This window comes from Engystomops pustulosus, chromosome 7 (genome assembly GCF_040894005.1).
Source record: "Engystomops pustulosus chromosome 7, aEngPut4.maternal, whole genome shotgun sequence".
NCBI classification, from domain to species: Eukaryota; Metazoa; Chordata; class Amphibia; order Anura; family Leptodactylidae; genus Engystomops; species Engystomops pustulosus.
In genome coordinates, this window is record NC_092417.1 from 20647388 (window position 1) to 20668096 (window position 20709).

A 20709-nucleotide genomic window follows, 5' to 3' on the forward strand; every position below is an offset into this window, starting at 1 on the left:
TTCAAAGATGGCGCGGTCATTGAATGTCTTGCAGAAATCTCTCACAATGTCTGCCGGGTCCCTCATGGTCTTCTTCACGCTTCTTGCTTACGGTGAGTGATAGGGTCTGTGTAGCCTCCGCACGTGTATTACAGGGGCCCTGTGTACTGCGCGTCGGTTCTGTATATACTACGGTACGGGGTAATATTCCTGCAGGATTCCTCCCGGTACACCCCCCTCCTCACTGCTTTACTTTGGCCGAACTTTCCTTCTAACTTCCTCCCCGTGACGTCACCCGCTGTACGCATAATGTACACATATAGACAGCGCAGGACGCAGCTGCTATCTATTAACTCCTTGTGGTCTGGATTCAGGACGTTAGGATGAAATGGTGATAGAAGCTATTGAGGTGTGAAGACGAGGGGAAGGGGGTGCAGTGATGGGAATTATAAGGCAGGGCCGGTTTTAGACAGGCGGGGCCCTGGGCAAAACTATAAGTGGAGCCCCAAAATAAAACTATTTTATGAGCAGTCACAGTCAGTACGAGGCTCCTTTATCCCTGCACAATAATAACACTTTGCAGGTTCCAATCTGTAATATGGGATTTTTTCTGTTTGGACATAGATTGAATTTTATTTCAATAGATAGACAGATTTATAGATTATAGATGATTGATGGGTGATAGATAGGAGAGAGATTACAAACAGATGAGTAGATGACAGAAGAAAGATAGATAGAAGATTATAGATAAATAGATAGATATATTGTGGCAGATTTATAAAAACGTTTGCACCAATTTTCTGTCTAACTTTACACTAGACAGAACGTCTTTAGATCTCGTACTTGTATTTATGAAGTGTCTGCGCCAGTTTTGTGTCGCGGCTGCTCTGGGTCCAGCAAGACAGAAAAATGTGCAATTAAAGGGGTGAGTCACTGCTTAGTAGGATCGTGCGCCACATTTATCATTGACGCGCGCCACAATTCTGTATGAACAAAGTGAACCAAAAAAACAAATTGTGCCCACTTCCCCAGCAGTGCAGGGGGCGCCAGATTAATGAAGACCCTGTTTCTGGCTGAGGAGGGGTTTGTGAGGTTTGGTCGCCGGCCAGAGATCTACCTCTGCCACCCCTCTTGCAGGACCCTCCCCTCCTGCAGTCTCTGACCTGATGAAGACACCGATACGCTGTTGAAACGCGTTGTCAAAAATATCAATAAAACTCTCATTATCTTACTCTGGTGGTAGCGCGTCAATCCATTCACCCCCGTACCCTATTATCCTTATCTACATACTGTACTCCTTCTAGACTACCATCCAGCTCCGGGGCTAGACGCTGCAACTCCACCATGACCCGAAATGCTACCCCCCCCTCCTTCCCCCCCCCCCTCCTTTTACTCTAATCTCAGATTATAGGAAATGGATAGACAGATGCAAAATGGACACATACCTCCCAACTTTTGGGTGAGAGAAAGAGGGGAAAAAAGTCCCACGCCCTCTTCCCCCACCCACAAGCATAATATAATTTCCACTGTATCCTCCATCCACCCTCATACTGTGGCCTCCTGTCCTCCAGCCTCCTGTCCTCCATCCTCCACCTGTAGCCGCCTGTCCTCCATCCTACTCCTGTCCTCCAACCTCCTGTCCTCCCTCATATTGTGGCCTCCTGTCCTCCAGCCTCCTTCTGTAGCCTCCTGCACTCCATCGGCCCTCATATTGTGGTCCCCTGCCCTCCAGCCTCGTCCTGTAGCCTCTTGTCCTCTATCCTCCTCCTGTAGCCTCTTCTCCTCCATCCACCCTCATATTGCAGCCTCCTGTCCTCCAGCCTCCTCCTGTCCTCCAGCCTCCTCCTGTAGCCTCCTGTCCTCCAGCCTCCTCCTGTCCTCCAGCCTCCTCCTGTAGCCTCCTGTCCTCCTGTAGCCTCCTGTCCTCCAGCCTCCTCCTGTAGCCTCCTGTCCTCCAGCCTCCTCCTGTCCTCCAGCCTCCTCCTGTAGCCTCCTGTCCTCCTGTAGCCTCCTGTCCTCCAGCCTCCTCCTGTCCTCCAGCCTCCTCCTGTAGCCTCCTGTCCTCCAGCCTCCTCCTGTCCTCCAGCCTCCTTCTGTGGCCTCCTGTCCTCCAGCCTCCTTCGGTGGCCCCATGACCTCCAACCTCCTTCTGTGGCCCCCTGTCCTCCAGGCTCCTCATGTAGCCTTCTGTCCTTCAGCCTCCTGTCTATCTCCTATGGACCCCTGTCCTCGAGCGGCCTCGTGTCCTGTCCTTCTGACCTCTTGTCCTTCAGCTTCCTCCTGATGTAACCTCCTGTCCTTCAGCTTCTTCCTGTAGTCTCCTGTTCTCCATCCTCCTGACCTCTGGCCTCCTCCTGTGGCCCGCTGTCCTCCAGCCTCCTCCTGTGGCCTCCTGTCCTCCAGCCTTCTGCTGTATATATGGGCACAGCATAGTACTACTACTCCTATCCTGTATATATGGGCACAGCACAGTACTAGTACTCCTATCCTGTATATATGGGCACAGCACAGTACTACTATTCCTATCCTGTATATATGGGCACAGCACAGTACTACTACTCCTATCCTGTATATATGGACACAGCACAGTACTACTACTCCTATCCTGTATATATGTGCACAGCACAGTACTACTACTCCTATCCTGTATATTTGGGCACAGCACGGTACTACTACTCCTATCCTGTATATATGGGCACAGCACAGTACTAGTACTCCTATCCTGTATATATGGGCACAGCACAATACTACTACTCATATCCTGTATATATGGGCACAGCACAGTACTACTACTCCTATCCTGTATATATGGGCACAGTACAGTACTACTACTCCTATCCTGTATATATGGGCACAGTACAGTACTACTACTCCTATCCTGTATATATGGGCACAGTACAGTACTAGTACTCCTATCCTGTATATATGGGCACAGTACAGTACTACTACTCCTATCCTGTATATATGGGCACAGCACAGTACTACTACTCCTATCCTGTATATATGGGCACAGTACAGTACTACTACTCCTATCCTGTATATATGAACACAGTACAGTACTACTACTCCTATCCTGTATATATGGGCACAGTACAGTACTACTACTCCTATCCTGTATATTTGGGCACAGCACGGTACTACTACTCCTATCCTGTATATATGGGCACAGCACAGTACTAGTACTCCTATCCTGTATATATGGGCACAGTACAGTACTACTACTCCTATCCTGTATATATGGGCACATCACAGTACTACTACTCCTATCCTGTATATATGGGCACAGTACAGTACTACTACTCCTATCCTGTATATATGGGCACAGCACAGTACTACTACTCCTATCCTGTATATATGGGCACAGTACAGTACTACTACTCCTATCCTGTATATATGAACACAGTACAGTACTACTACTCCTATCCTGTATATATGGGCACAGTACAGTACTACTGCTCCTATCCTGTATATATGGGCACAGCACAGTACTACTACTCCTATCCTGTATATATGGGCACAGTACAGTACTACTACTCCTATCCTGTATATATGAACACAGTACAGTACTACTACTCCTATCCTGTATATATGGGCACAGTACAGTACTACTACTCCTATCCTGTATATATGGGCACAGTACAGTACTACTACTCCTATCCTGTATATATGGGCACAGTACAGTACTACTACTCCTATCCTGTATATATGAACACAGTACAGTACTACTACTCCTATCCTGTATATATGGGCACAGTACAGTACTACTACTCCTATCCTGTATATATGGGCACAGTACAGTACTACTACTCCTATCCTGTATATATGGGCACAGTACAGTACTACTACTCCTATCCTGTATATATGGGCACAGCACAGTACTACTACTCCTATCCTGTATATATGGGCACAGTACAGTACTACTACTCCTATCCTGTATATATGAACACAGTACAGTACTACTACTCCTATCCTGTATATATGGGCACAGTACAGTACTACTACTCCTATCCTGTATATTTGGGCACAGCACGGTACTACTACTCCTATCCTGTATATATGGGCACAGCACAGTACTAGTACTCCTATCCTGTATATATGGGCACAGTACAGTACTACTACTCCTATCCTGTATATATGGGCACAGCACAGTACTACTACTCCTATCCTGTATATATGGGCACAGTACAGTACTACTACTCCTATCCTGTATATATGAACACAGTACAGTACTACTACTCCTATCCTGTATATATGGGCACAGTACAGTACTACTGCTCCTATCCTGTATATATGGGCACAGCACAGTACTACTACTCCTATCCTGTATATATGGGCACAGTACAGTACTACTACTCCTATCCTGTATATATGAACACAGTACAGTACTACTACTCCTATCCTGTATATATGGGCACAGTACAGTACTACTACTCCTATCCTTTATATATGGGCACAGTACACTACTACTACTCCTATCCTGTATATATGGGCACAGTACAGTACTACTACTCCTATCCTGTATATATGGGCACAGTACAGTACTACTACTCCTATCCTGTATATATGGGCACAGTACAGTACTACTACTCCTATCCTGTATATATGGGCACAGCACAGTTATACTACTCCTATCCTGTATATATGGGCACAGTACAGTACTACTACTCCTATCCTGTATATATGAGCATAGCACAGTACTACTACTCCTATCCTGTATATATGGGCACAGTACAGTACTACTACTCCTATCCTGTATATATGGGCACAGTACAGTACTACTACTCCTATTCTGTATATATGGGCACAGCACAGTACTACTACTCCTATCCTGTATATATGGGCACAGCACAGTACTACTACTCCTATCCTGTATATATGGGCACAGTACAGTACTACTACTCCTATCCTGTATATATGAACACAGTACAGTACTACTACTCCTATCCTGTATATATGGGCAAAGTACAGTACTACTACTCCTATCCTGTATATATGAACACAGTACAGTACTACTACTCCTATCTTGTATATATGGGCACAGTACAGTACTACTACTCCTATCCTGTATATATGGGCACAGTACAGTACTACTGCTCCTATCCTGTATATATGGGCACAGTACAGTACTACTACTCCTATCCTGTATATATGGGCACAGTACACTACTACTACTCCTATCCTGTATATATGGGCACAGTACAGTACTACTACTCCTATCCTGTATATATGGGCACAGTACAGTACTACTACTCCTATCCTGTATATATGGGCACAGTACAGTACTACTACTCCTATCCTGTATATATGGGCACAGTACAGTACTACTACTCCTATCCTGTATATATGGGCACAGTACAGTACTATTACTCCTATCCTGTATATATGGGCACAGTACAGTACTACTACTCCTATCCTGTATATATGGACACAGCACAGTACTACTACTCCTATCCTGTATATATGGGCACAGTACAGTACTACTACTCCTATCCTGTATATATGAACACAGTACAGTACTACTACTCCGATCCTGTATATATGGGCACAGTACAGTACTACTACTCCTATCCTGTATATATGAACACAGTACAGTACTACTACTCCTATCCTGTATATATGGGCACAGTACACTACTACTACTCCTATCCTGTATATATGGGCACAGTACAGTACTACTACTCCTATCCTGTATATATGGACACAGTACAGTACTACTACTCCTATCCTGTATATATGGGCACAGCACAGTACTACTACTCCTATCCTGTATATATGGGCACAGTACAGTACTACTACTCCTATCCTGTATATATGGGCACAGCACAGTACTACTACTCCTATCCTGTATATATGGGCACAGCACAGTACTACTACTCCTATCCTGTATATATGGGCACAGTACAGTACTACTACTCCTATCCTGTATATATGGGCACAGTACAGTACTACTACTCCTATCCTGTATATATGGGCACAGTACAGTACTACTACTCCTATCCTGTATATATGGGCACAGCACAGTGCTACTACTCCTATCCTGTATATATAGGCACAGCACAGTACTACTACTCCTATCCTGTATATATGGGCACAGTACAGTACTACTACTCCTATCCTGTATATATGAACACAGTACAGTACTACTACTCCTATCCTGTATATATGGGCACAGTACAGTACTACTACTCCTATCCTGTATATATGGGCACAGTACAGTACTACTACTCCTATCCTGTATATATGGGCACAGTACACTACTACTACTCCTATCCTGTATATATGGGCACAGTACAGTACTACTACTCCTATCCTGTATATATGGGCACAGCACAGTACTACTACTCCTATCCTGTATATATAGGCACAGCACAGTACTACTACTCCTATCCTGTATATATGGGCACAGTACAGTACTACTACTCCTATCCTGTATATATGAACACAGTACAGTACTACTACTCCTATCCTGTATATATGGGCACAGTACACTACTACTACTCCTATCCTGTATATATGGGCACAGTACAGTACTACTACTCCTATCCTGTATATATGGGCACAGTACACTACTACTACTCCTATCCTGTATATATGGGCACAGTACAGTACTACTACTCCTATCCTGTATATATGGGCACAGCACAGTACTACTACTCCTATCCTGTATATATGGGCACAGTACAGTACTACTACTCCTATCCTGTATATATGAACACAGTACAGTACTACTACTCCTATCCTGTATATATGGGCACAGTACAGTACTACTACTCCTATCCTGTATATATGGGCACAGTACAGTACTACTACTCCTATCCTGTATATATGGGCACAGTACAGTACTACTACTCCTATCCTGTATATATGGGCACAGTACACTACTACTACTCCTATCCTGTATATATGGGCACAGTACACTACTACTACTCCTATCCTGTATATATGGGCACAGTACAGTACTACTACTCCTATCCTGTATATATGGGCACAGCACAGTACTACTACTCCTATCCAGTATATATGGGCAAAGTACAGTACTACTACTCCTATCCTGTATATATGGGCACAGCACAGTACTACTACTCCTATCCTCTATATATGGGCACAGTACACTACTACTACTCCTATCCTGTATATATGGGCACAGTACAGTACTACTACTCCTATCCTGTATATATGGGCACAGTACACTACTACTACTCCTATCCTGTATATATGGGCACAGTACACTACTACTACTCCTATCCTGTATATATGGGCACAGTACAGTACTACTACTCCTATCCTGTATATATGGGCACAGCACAGTACTACTACTCCTATCCTGTATATATGGGCACAGCACAGTTATACTACTCCTATCCTGTATATATGGGCACAGTACAGTACTACTACTCCTATCCTGTATATATGAACACAGTACAGTACTACTACTCCTATCCTGTATATATGGGCAAAGTACAGTACTACTACTCCTATCCTGTATATATGAACACAGTACAGTACTACTACTCCTATCTTGTATATATGGGCACAGTACAGTACTACTACTCCTATCCTGTATATATGGGCACAGTACAGTACTACTGCTCCTATCCTGTATATATGGGCACAGTACAGTACTACTACTCCTATCCTGTATATATGGGCACAGTACACTACTACTACTCCTATCCTGTATATATGGGCACAGTACAGTACTACTACTCCTATCCTGTATATATGGGCACAGTACAGTACTACTACTCCTATCCTGTATATATGGGCACAGTACAGTACTACTACTCCTATCCTGTATATACGGGCACAGTACAGTACTACTACTCCTATCCTGTATATATGGGCACAGTACAGTACTACTACTCCTATCCTGTATATATGGGCACAGTACAGTACTACTACTCCTATCCTGTATATATGGACACAGCACAGTACTACTACTCCTATCCTGTATATATGGGCACAGTACAGTACTACTACTCCTATCCTGTATATATGAACACAGTACAGTACTACTACTCCGATCCTGTATATATGGGCACAGTACAGTACTACTACTCCTATCCTGTATATATGAACACAGTACAGTACTACTACTCCTATCCTGTATATATGGGCACAGTACACTACTACTACTCCTATCCTGTATATATGGGCACAGTACAGTACTACTACTCCTATCCTGTATATATGGGCACAGTACAGTACTACTACTCCTATCCTGTATATATGGGCACAGTACAGTACTACTACTCCTATCCTGTATATATGGGCACAGCACAGTACTACTACTCCTATCCTGTATATATGGGCACAGTACAGTACTACTACTCCTATCCTGTATATATGAACACAGTACAGTACTACTACTCCTATCCTGTATATATGGGCACAGTACAGTACTACTACTCCTATCCTGTATATTTGGGCACAGCACGGTACTACTACTCCCTATCCTGTATATATGGGCACAGCACAGTACTAGTACTCCTATCCTGTATATATGGGCACAGTACAGTACTACTACTCCTATCCTGTATATATGGGCACAGCACAGTACTACTACTCCTATCCTGTATATATGGGCACAGTACAGTACTACTACTCCTATCCTGTATATATGAACACAGTACAGTACTACTACTCCTATCCTGTATATATGGGCACAGTACAGTACTACTGCTCCTATCCTGTATATATGGGCACAGCACAGTACTACTACTCCTATCCTGTATATATGGGCACAGTACAGTACTACTACTCCTATCCTGTATATATGAACACAGTACAGTACTACTACTCCTATCCTGTATATATGGGCACAGTACAGTACTACTACTCCTATCCTTTATATATGGGCACAGTACACTACTACTACTCCTATCCTGTATATATGGGCACAGTACAGTACTACTACTCCTATCCTGTATATATGGGCACAGTACAGTACTACTACTCCTATCCTGTATATATGGGCACAGTACAGTACTACTACTCCTATCCTGTATATATGGGCACAGCACAGTTATACTACTCCTATCCTGTATATATGGGCACAGTACAGTACTACTACTCCTATCCTGTATATATGAACACAGTACAGTACTACTACTCCTATCCTGTATATATGGGCAAAGTACAGTACTACTACTCCTATCCTGTATATATGAACACAGTACAGTACTACTACTCCTATCTTGTATATATGGGCACAGTACAGTACTACTACTCCTATCCTGTATATATGGGCACAGTACAGTACTACTGCTCCTATCCTGTATATATGGGCACAGTACAGTACTACTACTCCTATCCTGTATATATGGGCACAGTACACTACTACTACTCCTATCCTGTATATATGGGCACAGTACAGTACTACTACTCCTATCCTGTATATATGGGCACAGTACAGTACTACTACTCCTATCCTGTATATATGGGCACAGTACAGTACTACTACTCCTATCCTGTATATATGGGCACAGTACAGTACTACTACTCCTATCCTGTATATATGGGCACAGTACAGTACTACTACTCCTATCCTGTATATATGGGCACAGTACAGTACTACTACTCCTATCCTGTATATATGGACACAGCACAGTACTACTACTCCTATCCTGTATATATGAACACAGTACAGTACTACTACTCCGATCCTGTATATATGGGCACAGTACAGTACTACTACTCCTATCCTGTATATATGAACACAGTACAGTACTACTACTCCTATCCTGTATATATGGGCACAGTACACTACTACTACTCCTATCCTGTATATATGGGCACAGTACAGTACTACTACTCCTATCCTGTATATATGGACACAGTACAGTACTACTACTCCTATCCTGTATATATGGGCACAGCACAGTACTACTACTCCTATCCTGTATATATGGGCACAGTACAGTACTACTACTCCTATCCTGTATATATGGGCACAGCACAGTACTACTACTCCTATCCTGTATATATGGGCACAGCACAGTACTACTACTCCTATCCTGTATATATGGGCACAGTACAGTACTACTACTCCTATCCTGTATATATGGGCACAGTACAGTACTACTACTCCTATCCTGTATATATGGGCACAGTACAGTACTACTACTCCTATCCTGTATATATGGGCACAGCACAGTGCTACTACTCCTATCCTGTATATATAGGCACAGCACAGTACTACTACTCCTATCCTGTATATATGGGCACAGTACAGTACTACTACTCCTATCCTGTATATATGAACACAGTACAGTACTACTACTCCTATCCTGTATATATGGGCACAGTACAGTACTACTACTCCTATCCTGTATATATGGGCACAGTACACTACTACTACTCCTATCCTGTATATATGGGCACAGTACAGTACTACTACTCCTATCCTGTATATATGGGCACAGTACACTACTACTACTCCTATCCTGTATATATGGGCACAGTACAGTACTACTACTCCTATCCTGTATATATGGGCACAGCACAGTACTACTACTCCTATCCTGTATATATGGGCACAGTACAGTACTACTACTCCTATCCTGTATATATGAACACAGTACAGTACTACTACTCCTATCCTGTATATATGGGCACAGTACAGTACTACTACTCCTATCCTGTATATATGGGCACAGTACAGTACTACTACTCCTATCCTGTATATATGGGCACAGTACACTACTACTACTCCTATCCTGTATATATGGGCACAGTACACTACTACTACTCCTATCCTGTATATATGGGCACAGTACAGTACTACTACTCCTATCCTGTATATATGGGCACAGCACAGTACTACTACTCCTATCCTGTATATATGGGCAAAGTACAGTACTACTACTCCTATCCTGTATATATGGGCACAGTACAGTACTACTACTCCTATCCTGTATATATGGGCACAGCACAGTACTACTACTCCTATCCTGTATATATGGGCACAGTACAGTACTACTGCTCCTATCCTGTATATATGGGCACAGTACAGTACTACTACTCCTATCCTGTATATATGGGCACAGTACAGTACTACTACTCCTATCCTGTATATATGGGCACAGCACAGTACTACTACTCCTATCCTCTATATATGGGCACAGTACACTACTACTACTCCTATCCTGTATATATGGGCACAGTACAGTACTACTACTCCTATCCTGTATATATGGGCACAGCACAGTACTACTACTCCTATCCTCTATATATGGGCACAGCACAGTACTACTACTCCTATCCTGTATATATGGGCACAGCACAGTACTACTACTCCTATCCTGTATATATGGGCACAGTACAGTACTACTACTCCTATCCTGTATATATGAACACAGTACAGTACTACTACTCCTATCCTGTATATATGGGCACAGTACAGTACTACTACTCCTATCCTGTATATATGGGCACAGCACAGTACTACTACTCCTATCCTGTATATATGGGCAAAGTACAGTACTACTACTCCTATCCTGTATATATGGGCACAGTACAGTACTACTACTCCTATCCTGTATATATGGGCACAGCACAGTACTACTACTCCTATCCTGTATATATGGGCACAGTACAGTACTACTGCTCCTATCCTGTATATATGGGCACAGTACAGTACTACTACTCCTATCCTGTATATATGGGCACAGTACAGTACTACTACTCCTATCCTCTATATATGGGCACAGCACAGTACTACTACTCCTATCCTCTATATATGGGCACAGTACACTACTACTACTCCTATCCTGTATATATGGGCACAGCACAGTACTACTACTCCTATCCTCTATATATGGGCACAGCACAGTACTACTACTCCTATCCTGTATATATGGGCACAGCACAGTACTACTCCTTCTATCCTGTATATATGGGCACAGCACAGTACTACTACTCCTATCCTGTATATATGGGCACAGCACAGTACTACTACTCCTATCCTGTCATGCTATGGTTGAGGTGACGCATGGGGTGGCCCACTCTTTAGCATGAGCTGATCTTCTACAGATATGTACCAGTCAGTATTCTGCTTCTTCTACATTGGTCCGTGGTTGTGGCAGCCGGATATTATCACATGGTCACCATTTTATAGCTGGTGCCAAGTTATTCGCACCTCTATATCATTGGGTTTAAAATGTATAATTCTGGACTGTGATTTGGGTTATACAGAATTGTTTGCTACTGTTTGGACATAAATATGATTTTTTGGCATTGTTACGGCAACATCACATGACAAGTACAATGATAGAGCAGAGCATGGAGACCCCATGACTTGGAGACTGCATAGACCTACGACTTGATGTTAATGAAAATTTACTACTATTTCTCTTTATTATTTCTTATTTTAGGACAAGCTTCAAGTTATAGAAACATATCTGGACTTTCAAACTCCTCCATCACTTTGGAGGCATCTTTTATATCACCCAATGTAATTGAAGTCATGTGGTATCATAAAACCACAGATGTGAGTGAAGTTCTACTTGCCAAGGTTCAAAATGGCCGCCTCAGTGACAAACTGAGCGACAGATATATGGAGGAAGACGGAGGGAGAACCTTGAAGATCCCAAATGTGTCTAAGAACGATAGCGGAGTCTATAAGGCTGAAGCTGCTCTGCTGGATGGTACAATACTTCCTCCTGTGTTATATAACGTTACAGTGTATGGTATGTATCACTTATAATTATGATTATTGAGAATAGATGTTAAATTGAAGACAAATTTTAAAAAACTATTCAGGTGGTGCGAATACTACTGATGATATAATCCAGGAGGGACCCTGCAGTACCTCAGTGCAGTATATACCTCAGTAGACCTTAGGCTCAGACAGTAGGTCAGTGATGGTGAACCTTTTAGAGACCAAGTGCCCAAACTACAACCAAAGTCTTCTTATTTACCATGACGTGCCAACATGGCATTTCCAGCCGTAACTTATTGCTACCTGTTCTTCAACATCATCCAATCGTATTGGCTCTCCTAAGGCCACCAATACAGTTGAAAGAAGGTGGGCAAATAAATTCAGACCATCATTGTAGCTTCTCTCCAGGAAGAATGGTGGGTCCAGCAGGATGACCTCCAAAGACAATGCAGTTCTTTCAACACCTTCTCACTTTTCCAGCCGTTTCAGCCAATGAAATGTTGCTTTAAAATAGTGATGAGAGCAGCATCCCTTAAGTTGCTTGGGACTGCAGGAAGATTTGGTCCTGTTTGGTGAAATTGGGGACAATGGCCTGAGTGCCCACAGAAAGGGCTCTGAGTGCCACCTCTGGCACCCGTGCCATAGGTTTGCCACCACTGCAGTAGGTGTTCTCCTTATCGAGAGATTGCCAATTAAGGCCACCATGTGGAGACTTAGAGCCATAGGTGCACCACTATTGAATTCTGGGAAGTATGTTTTCCAAGGAGACCTTAGTACTACAACATAGAACCAAAACGAACCTATTCTACCTCTCGGAGGAGCCTCAGGATTGTTATAGTTGACTATCAAAAGGAAACAGGATAAGATGTAGTAGTCATTATAGGTCAAGCAAGAGAAAGATTGTACATAGGCAGTAAACCACGCTACGTGTTTCCACCGGAGGAACCAATTCCTCTACAAATTCTCTACAAGCTCGTGGTCATCCTGAATTTGGCTCCTCGGTCCCCCTTGAGGAGAAACACCCGAATCTAACAATAATAACCTTTGAGGAACACAGGAAGAACACAAGTTAAAATTCTGTTAATCTGTGTGTCCAAACACTAGAACTATTTCTGAACCTGTTGGGTCGCCCTTTAGGTAATATGAAATCAGGGATAGCTATAGATCAGTGATGGCTAACCTATGGCACTGGTGCCAGAGGTGGCACTCAGAGCCCTTTCTGTGGGCACTCAGGCCATCACCAGAGATGACTCCAGGTATCTTCCTGCAGTCCCAGACAGCCCAGGACTTGCTGTGCGCAGAGCTATTTTAAAGTGACAGCTCTACCTGGGACTATTTTCTGCTTTATTGGTGTCCTCAGGTGTTGGTATCAATGAAAACTGTGACAGAGAAGGAAGTATAAATCACAAATTACATTTTTGTGTTGGCGCTTTGCGATAAATAAGCGGGTCTTTGTTGTAGTTTGGGCACTCGGTCTCTAAAAGGTTCTCCATCACTGCTATAGATCGTTACACTTTAAATTAACAAGATTTCTCTCTGGTTTCAGATCCGGTCCCGATCCCAGATGTCAAACATCAAGTGAAGAGAATCGGGGATCAGTATAATGTTACTCTCCAGTGTTCTGTCCCATCAAATAGATCAGACATCTCCTATACCTGGAAATACAGACGTGGGGACAAGGAGTATCAAAATCTGAATGATACGGGGGGCACAATCTGGATGATGGTGCCAGTCAACCAACTGGACATGGAAATCATGTGTACGGCCCATAACCCGGCTGATCAGAAGAACATCTCTACCCGTATCCAAGATGGCGAAGGTAACAATGAAAAAAATCAAAAACACATTATAAAAAAAAGTCTTAAAATGAATTGTCGTAACCAGAAACTAAGTAGTGTTGCACCTGACCCTTTTGTGGCGCAGCTGCGCTAGCCTCCATGCGACTCAAATTAGGGGGTGTTCCGGCGATTTGTCGGACCGTGCGCCAGATTTATCATGCAAAGTGTGTCGCACACCCTATGTTAAAAGTGCACCACAAGAAAGTTGGTGAACTCTGTCGGGCCAGTGCAGGGAAGCGCCACATTCATGATTTCTGGTGCACGTTTTTAATTAATCTGTCACACCGGCAGAGCACTTTTAGTGAAATTTCCGACAATCTTAGGGTACATTCACACACGGTATGCTCGCCGTGCGGGTATACCGCCGTGTGCTGGAGGTGAGGAGGAGGTGACCCCTCCTCCCTCCATAGAAAACAGCGGGACACGGCCGCACACACGCCGAAAGATAGAGCATGTTATAATCTCATGTTTCCTCTCGGTTTTTGTCATTATAGAGGAGGTGCCAAAACGAAACCATGAAATCTCAGCAGGAATTATTGCGTTTTTAGCAGTGATGGTGGTTGTGGCGGTGACAGTGGCGTTGATATGGACTTTGAAAAAAAGAATTTCCAACAGACGTGGACAAGGTAGGTCCATCCCGAGGAGAGATAATATATGTCCGATCATCTAACAGGACAGGACCATTACACATTGGGGCTCATTTACTAAGGGTCCGAACGCCACACTTTCGACAGTTTTCCCGAATATTTCTGTTTTGCGCCGAATTGCCCCGGGTTTTTGGCACACGCGATCAGATTGTGGCGCATTGGCGTTGGCTTGCACGTGACCGGGGGGCGTGGCCATCGGACTATCCAATTGGATTCGAGACAAACGTGGAATTTGTGTCACAAGATCAGCACTTACATGCACCGGGAAGAAGCAGGTGAACTCCGGCGGACCCCGCCGCAGCAGCGACACCTGTAGGAACTCGGGCGTATGATCTTAGTAAATCATGGCAGACCCAAATCCTCGTCCGACAATGCGCTGGGTAAGAAAATGTGTCCCATTGTGTCAAATAATTCAAAGGGAACCTAGGGCTTAACTACTTAATGACCGCCGTATAGTGTTTTTACGGCAGTCATTAAGAGTACTTCTTCTGACGCATTGCCTTTCTACGGTGGCGCGTCAGAAGGAGGTTTCGGGACATCGGGTCCTGCAAGTGTCGGTGTCGGGCTGTGACGTTACAGCCCAGACCATGCACCACACACCTGGGATCGGAAAAACTCACATCCCGGGTCTTTAACCCCTTACACGCTGCGGTCATGTTTTAGTGTGTTCCCCATGGATCGGACCCCCCAGTGTTCTTTTTTTTTTTTCAAATTTTTTTCCTATATTCAAGCAAAATTTAACCCCTTCACGCTCCGTGGCGGATATATCCGCCACGGAGCGCAGTGACTTAGCGCTCAGTGGCGGCGCTTATGGATCAGAGCCGAACCGGCATCGGGAAACACGGGGTGCCGGCTATAACTAATAGCCGGCATCCCAGTGTAACACCCGCGATCGCGACCGCGGCATCTAACAAGCATCTGGGGGGTCTTTCCCCCACGATCGCCCCCCCCCGAACAGTTTTCGGGGGGCGCCGATCGCTGCTATAGCAACTCTGGGGTCCGATCTGGACCCCAGAGTTACTTGCAAGAATTGCCGGTAAGATGGCGTCTGTGACGTCATCTTACTGGCACAGTGCCAGCCTATGCAAGTGTATAGGCTGACACTGATAATACTCTGCAATACTCTGCCTATACATATGCAATCAGATGATTGCTTGTTCATATCCCATGGTATAAAAGTGAAAAAGTAAAAAAAAAGTTATTCAATAAAAAAATAAAGTCATAAATCACTAAAAATGCCGAAAAATCCCCAAAACATATAAAGAGACATATAACTCAAAAAAAAAGTCTAAATCATAACACAAACCCCACATATATAGTATCCCCGCGTCCGTAACAACCCGTAGAATAAAAGTAAATCATTATTGAACCCCCACGATAAACGCCGTAAAAAAAAACTGTTATAAACCCTCCAAAAATTATGATTTTTACCTTTTCAATCCCACAAAAAATGCTATAAAATGCGATCAAAAAACCATGTGTACTCCGACATGATACTGGTGCAAAGTACAACATGTCCCGCAAAAAACAAGCCATCAACCAGCTCCATAGCCAAAAAAGTAACAATGTTATGCCACTTGGAAGACGGCAATACATAAATGATAGATTTTTCCCCACATTAGGGTTTTGTTTGACAAATTTAGTAAAACGTAAGAAAAAATATTCATGTCTGGTATCCCCGTAATCGTATCGACCCATAGAATAAAGATAACAGGATTATTAGGCTATACGGTGAACGCCAAAAAAAAAAGAAGTAAAAAATCCAGTACAGAATTGATGCTTTTCTACTCCTGCCCTCAAAAAAAGTTCCTAAATTTTTAACAATAGGTGATACCAACCCAAAAATGGTAACAATGGAAAAAGCATCTCATCCCGCAAAAAAAATGCCATCACATGGCCCCAATAACGGAAAAGCGAAAATTTTATAGCCTTCAAAAGGGGCCAATGAGGAAACTAAAATCCTGGCAGCTGCAGGGTGCTCCTTCCCTTCTGCGTTTCGCTGTGCGCCCATAAAACAAGTCACAGCCACATATGGGGGGTCTTTGCACTCAGGAGAAATTGCAGAACAAATTGTATGGTGGGTTTTCTCTATTTATATTTTGGAAATGTGTAAATTTTAGTGCTAAATGAACGTATAAGGGAACAGTATGACCATTCTAAATTTCACCTCCATTTTGATTCAATTACTATGAAGATCTCAAGGGGTTAACAATCTTCGTAAAAGCTGTTTCTGATAGCTTGAGGGGTGCAGATTTGAAAATGGGTAGATTATATAGGGGGTTTTGATGCTAAATATGTAAAATTTCATTCAAAACTGTATTTATCCCCAAAATAGTCAATTCTGAAAATCCGGAAAAGCGATATTTGATTTGTAAGCCGCGTGACATCAAAATAAATTATCCAGACATTTCAAAAATGGTGAAAATGTAAAGTAGACAAATGGGAAATGTTATTCAGCAACTTATTTAGGTGGTAAATCTATCTGCCTGAAAACGCAATGATTTAGAATTTCGAAAATTGCTAATTTTTCAAAAAATTTATCATATTTTCTTTTTTTTGTAAATAAACGCAAAACTTATCAGCCAAAATTTACCACTAAAATGAAGTACAACATGTGGGGAAAAAACAATCTCAGAATCGTTTTGATAAGTAACAGTGTTCAAAAGTTATAACCATATAAAGCGAAGCAAGTCAGAATCCAAAAAATCGGGCTGAGCCTTAAGCTACAAAATGGCTGCGTCCTTAAGGGGTTAAACTACAGAATACATAGACATAGTATTTAAAGTTGCCAAAGCATCAGTAAATACGAATATATACAATTCAATACCACTTCAATACATAATTTGGTCTTCATTCACGGTTCGGCACCTGTCGTGATGCAGTATAATATACCATGTAAAAAATGGTAAAATTCGGGTAACCCGTCGGAAAAACGTGATTCGGGCCCTTAGTAAATGACCCCCAATGTGACAATACAAATCTGCTGTGAATAACGCTGCTTTCATTCTATATGCGGCCGTGCGCCCGTACAGCGGTTACCACCACATATGGGGTATCAGTACACTCGGGAGGAATTGGGCATCAAGCGTTGCAGTGCGTTTCATCATTTAATTTATTCTGAAACGGTCAGTTTGGACCTAAATGAATGTATTTTCCAAAAAAAATTCAAACGTTTCTAAATCGCAGGTCCATATTGTTTGAACCCATGTGAAGCACTTAAAGGGTTAATAGCCTCAATAGAAGTTGTTTTACATACGTTGAGGTGTGAAGTTTCTATAGTGGGGAAATTTTATGGGTTTTACTGTTATTTAGGTTTTTCAAAGTCACTTGGAAGCTGAGTTGTCCCTCAAAATGTGAGTTTTGGGGATTTTCATGAAAATAAAAAAATCTCATCTGATGATGAGAAAAAGGAGAGGACACATAAAATATCATCCCAACATAAAGCCACATTCTGTAAATGCTAGGTAGTTTTATTTCCTTTCTGGAATGCAGAACATTTCAAACCTGGAAAATTGAGAATTTTTACAAACTTTTGACAAATTTAAATTTTTTTCAGCACGAAACAAAAAACTTATCACTTAAATTTTACAACTAACATGAAGTACAATGGGGCAGATTTATCAAACTGTCTGAAAGTCAGAATATTTCTAGGTGCCCATGGTAATCTATTAGAGCTCCCCTTTAAAATATTCATGAGCACTAATAAAATGAAAGCTGTGCTGTGATTGGTTGCCATGGGCAACTGGAAATATTCTGACTGTCAGACAACTTGATAAATTTGCCCCACTGTGTCACGAGAAAACTATCTCAAAATCACCGGGATATGTTAAAGCGTTCCGGAGTTATAACCAATTATTGTGACACATGTCAGATTCTAAACATCTAGTCTGGTTATAAACTGGCCTTAACCGGTTAAAGGAACCCACGGTTGCAGAGTTATTAGTCCCGATATCTGACCATTATAATCTGTGTTTGGTCAGAGAGGAGGAGCTGGGGGCATGTGTTATGCTAATCTTCTCTCACATTGTCAGTAATGAGCTGTAATTTCTCTATGTTCATCTAAAGGCTATGTTCACACACATTCTAATATTCTGTTGACATTGCGTTTATAACCACCAGCAAAACTGGTGAAACACTGTGATTATTTACACGCAATGTCAACAGAGTATTAGCAGAATGTGTGTGAACACAGTCTTTAGATGAATAGGGAAAAAAAAAATCACAGCTCAATATTCATAATAGCTTCTCTGACATTGCCTGCCACTAATTGGACAGTATGAGAGAAGATTAGCATAACACACGCCTCAAGCCCCAGCCCCTCCTCTCTGACCAAACACAAATTACAATGGTCAGAAACTGGGAATGATATCTCTGCAACCAGGGGGTCTAGAAGAAAAATTCAAAGTGTATACTACCCCTATGTACAAGAATATAACCACTATAATACTGCCCCTATGTACAAGAATATAACTACTATAATACTGCCCCCTATGTGCAAGAATATAACTACTATAATACTGCACCCTATGTACAGGAACATAACTACTATAATACTGCCCCCTATGTACAAGAATATAACTACTATAATACTGCCTCCTATGTACAAGAATATAACTACTATAATACTGTCCCCTATGTACAAGAATATAACTACTATAATACTGCCCCCTATGTACAAGAATATAACTACTATAATACTGCCCCCTATGTACAGGAATATAACTACTATAATACTGCCCCCTATGTACAAGAATATAACTACTATAATACTGCCCCCTATGTACAAGAATATAACTACTATAATACTGCCCCCTATGTACAAGAATATAACTACTATAATACTGCCCCCTATGTACAGGATTATAACTACTATAATACTGCCCCTATGTACAAGAATATAACTACTATAATACTGCCTCCTATGTACAAGAATATAACTACTATAATACTGCCCCCTATGTACAGGAACATAACTACTATAATACTGCCCCCTATGTACAAGAATATAACTACTATAATACTGCCCCCTATGTACAGGAATATAACTACTATAATACTGCCCCCTGTGTACAAGAATATAACTACTATAATACTGCCCCTATGTACAAGAATATAACTACTATAATACTGCCCCCTATGTACAGGAATATAACTACTATAATACTGCCCCTATGTACAAGAATATAACTAATATAATACTGCCCCCTATGTACAAGAATATAACTATTATAATACTGCCCCCTATGTACAGGAATATAACTCCTATAATACTGCCCCTATGTACAAGAATATAACTATTATAATACTGCCCCCTATGTAAAGGAATATAACTACTATAATACTGCCTCCTATGTGCTAGAATATAACTACTATAATACTTCCCCCTATGTACAAGAATATAACTACTATAATACTGCCCCCTATGTACAAGAATATAACTACTATAATACTGCCCCCTATGTACAAGAATATAACTACTATAATACTGCCCCCTATGTACAAGAATATAGCTACTATAATACTCCCCCCCTATGTACAAGAATATATCTACTATAATACTGCCCCTATGTACAGGAATATAACT

General features: G+C 42.1%; 1 protein-coding gene across 1 annotated transcript in view; it reads left to right on the forward strand.

Annotated features, from left to right (window-relative positions):
- The first annotated feature begins 1 nt into the window (after position 1).
- Positions 2-20709, forward strand: part of LOC140070077 (SLAM family member 5-like) — a 39030-nt gene continuing 18322 nt past the window's right edge. The window contains exons 1-4 of the mRNA XM_072116409.1: positions 2-92; positions 12354-12668; positions 14187-14459; positions 14973-15104. Of these exons, the coding sequence (XP_071972510.1) occupies positions 8-92; positions 12354-12668; positions 14187-14459; positions 14973-15104 (805 nt within the window). The 5' untranslated portion in view covers positions 2-7. The remainder of the gene's footprint in view (positions 93-12353; positions 12669-14186; positions 14460-14972; positions 15105-20709) is intronic.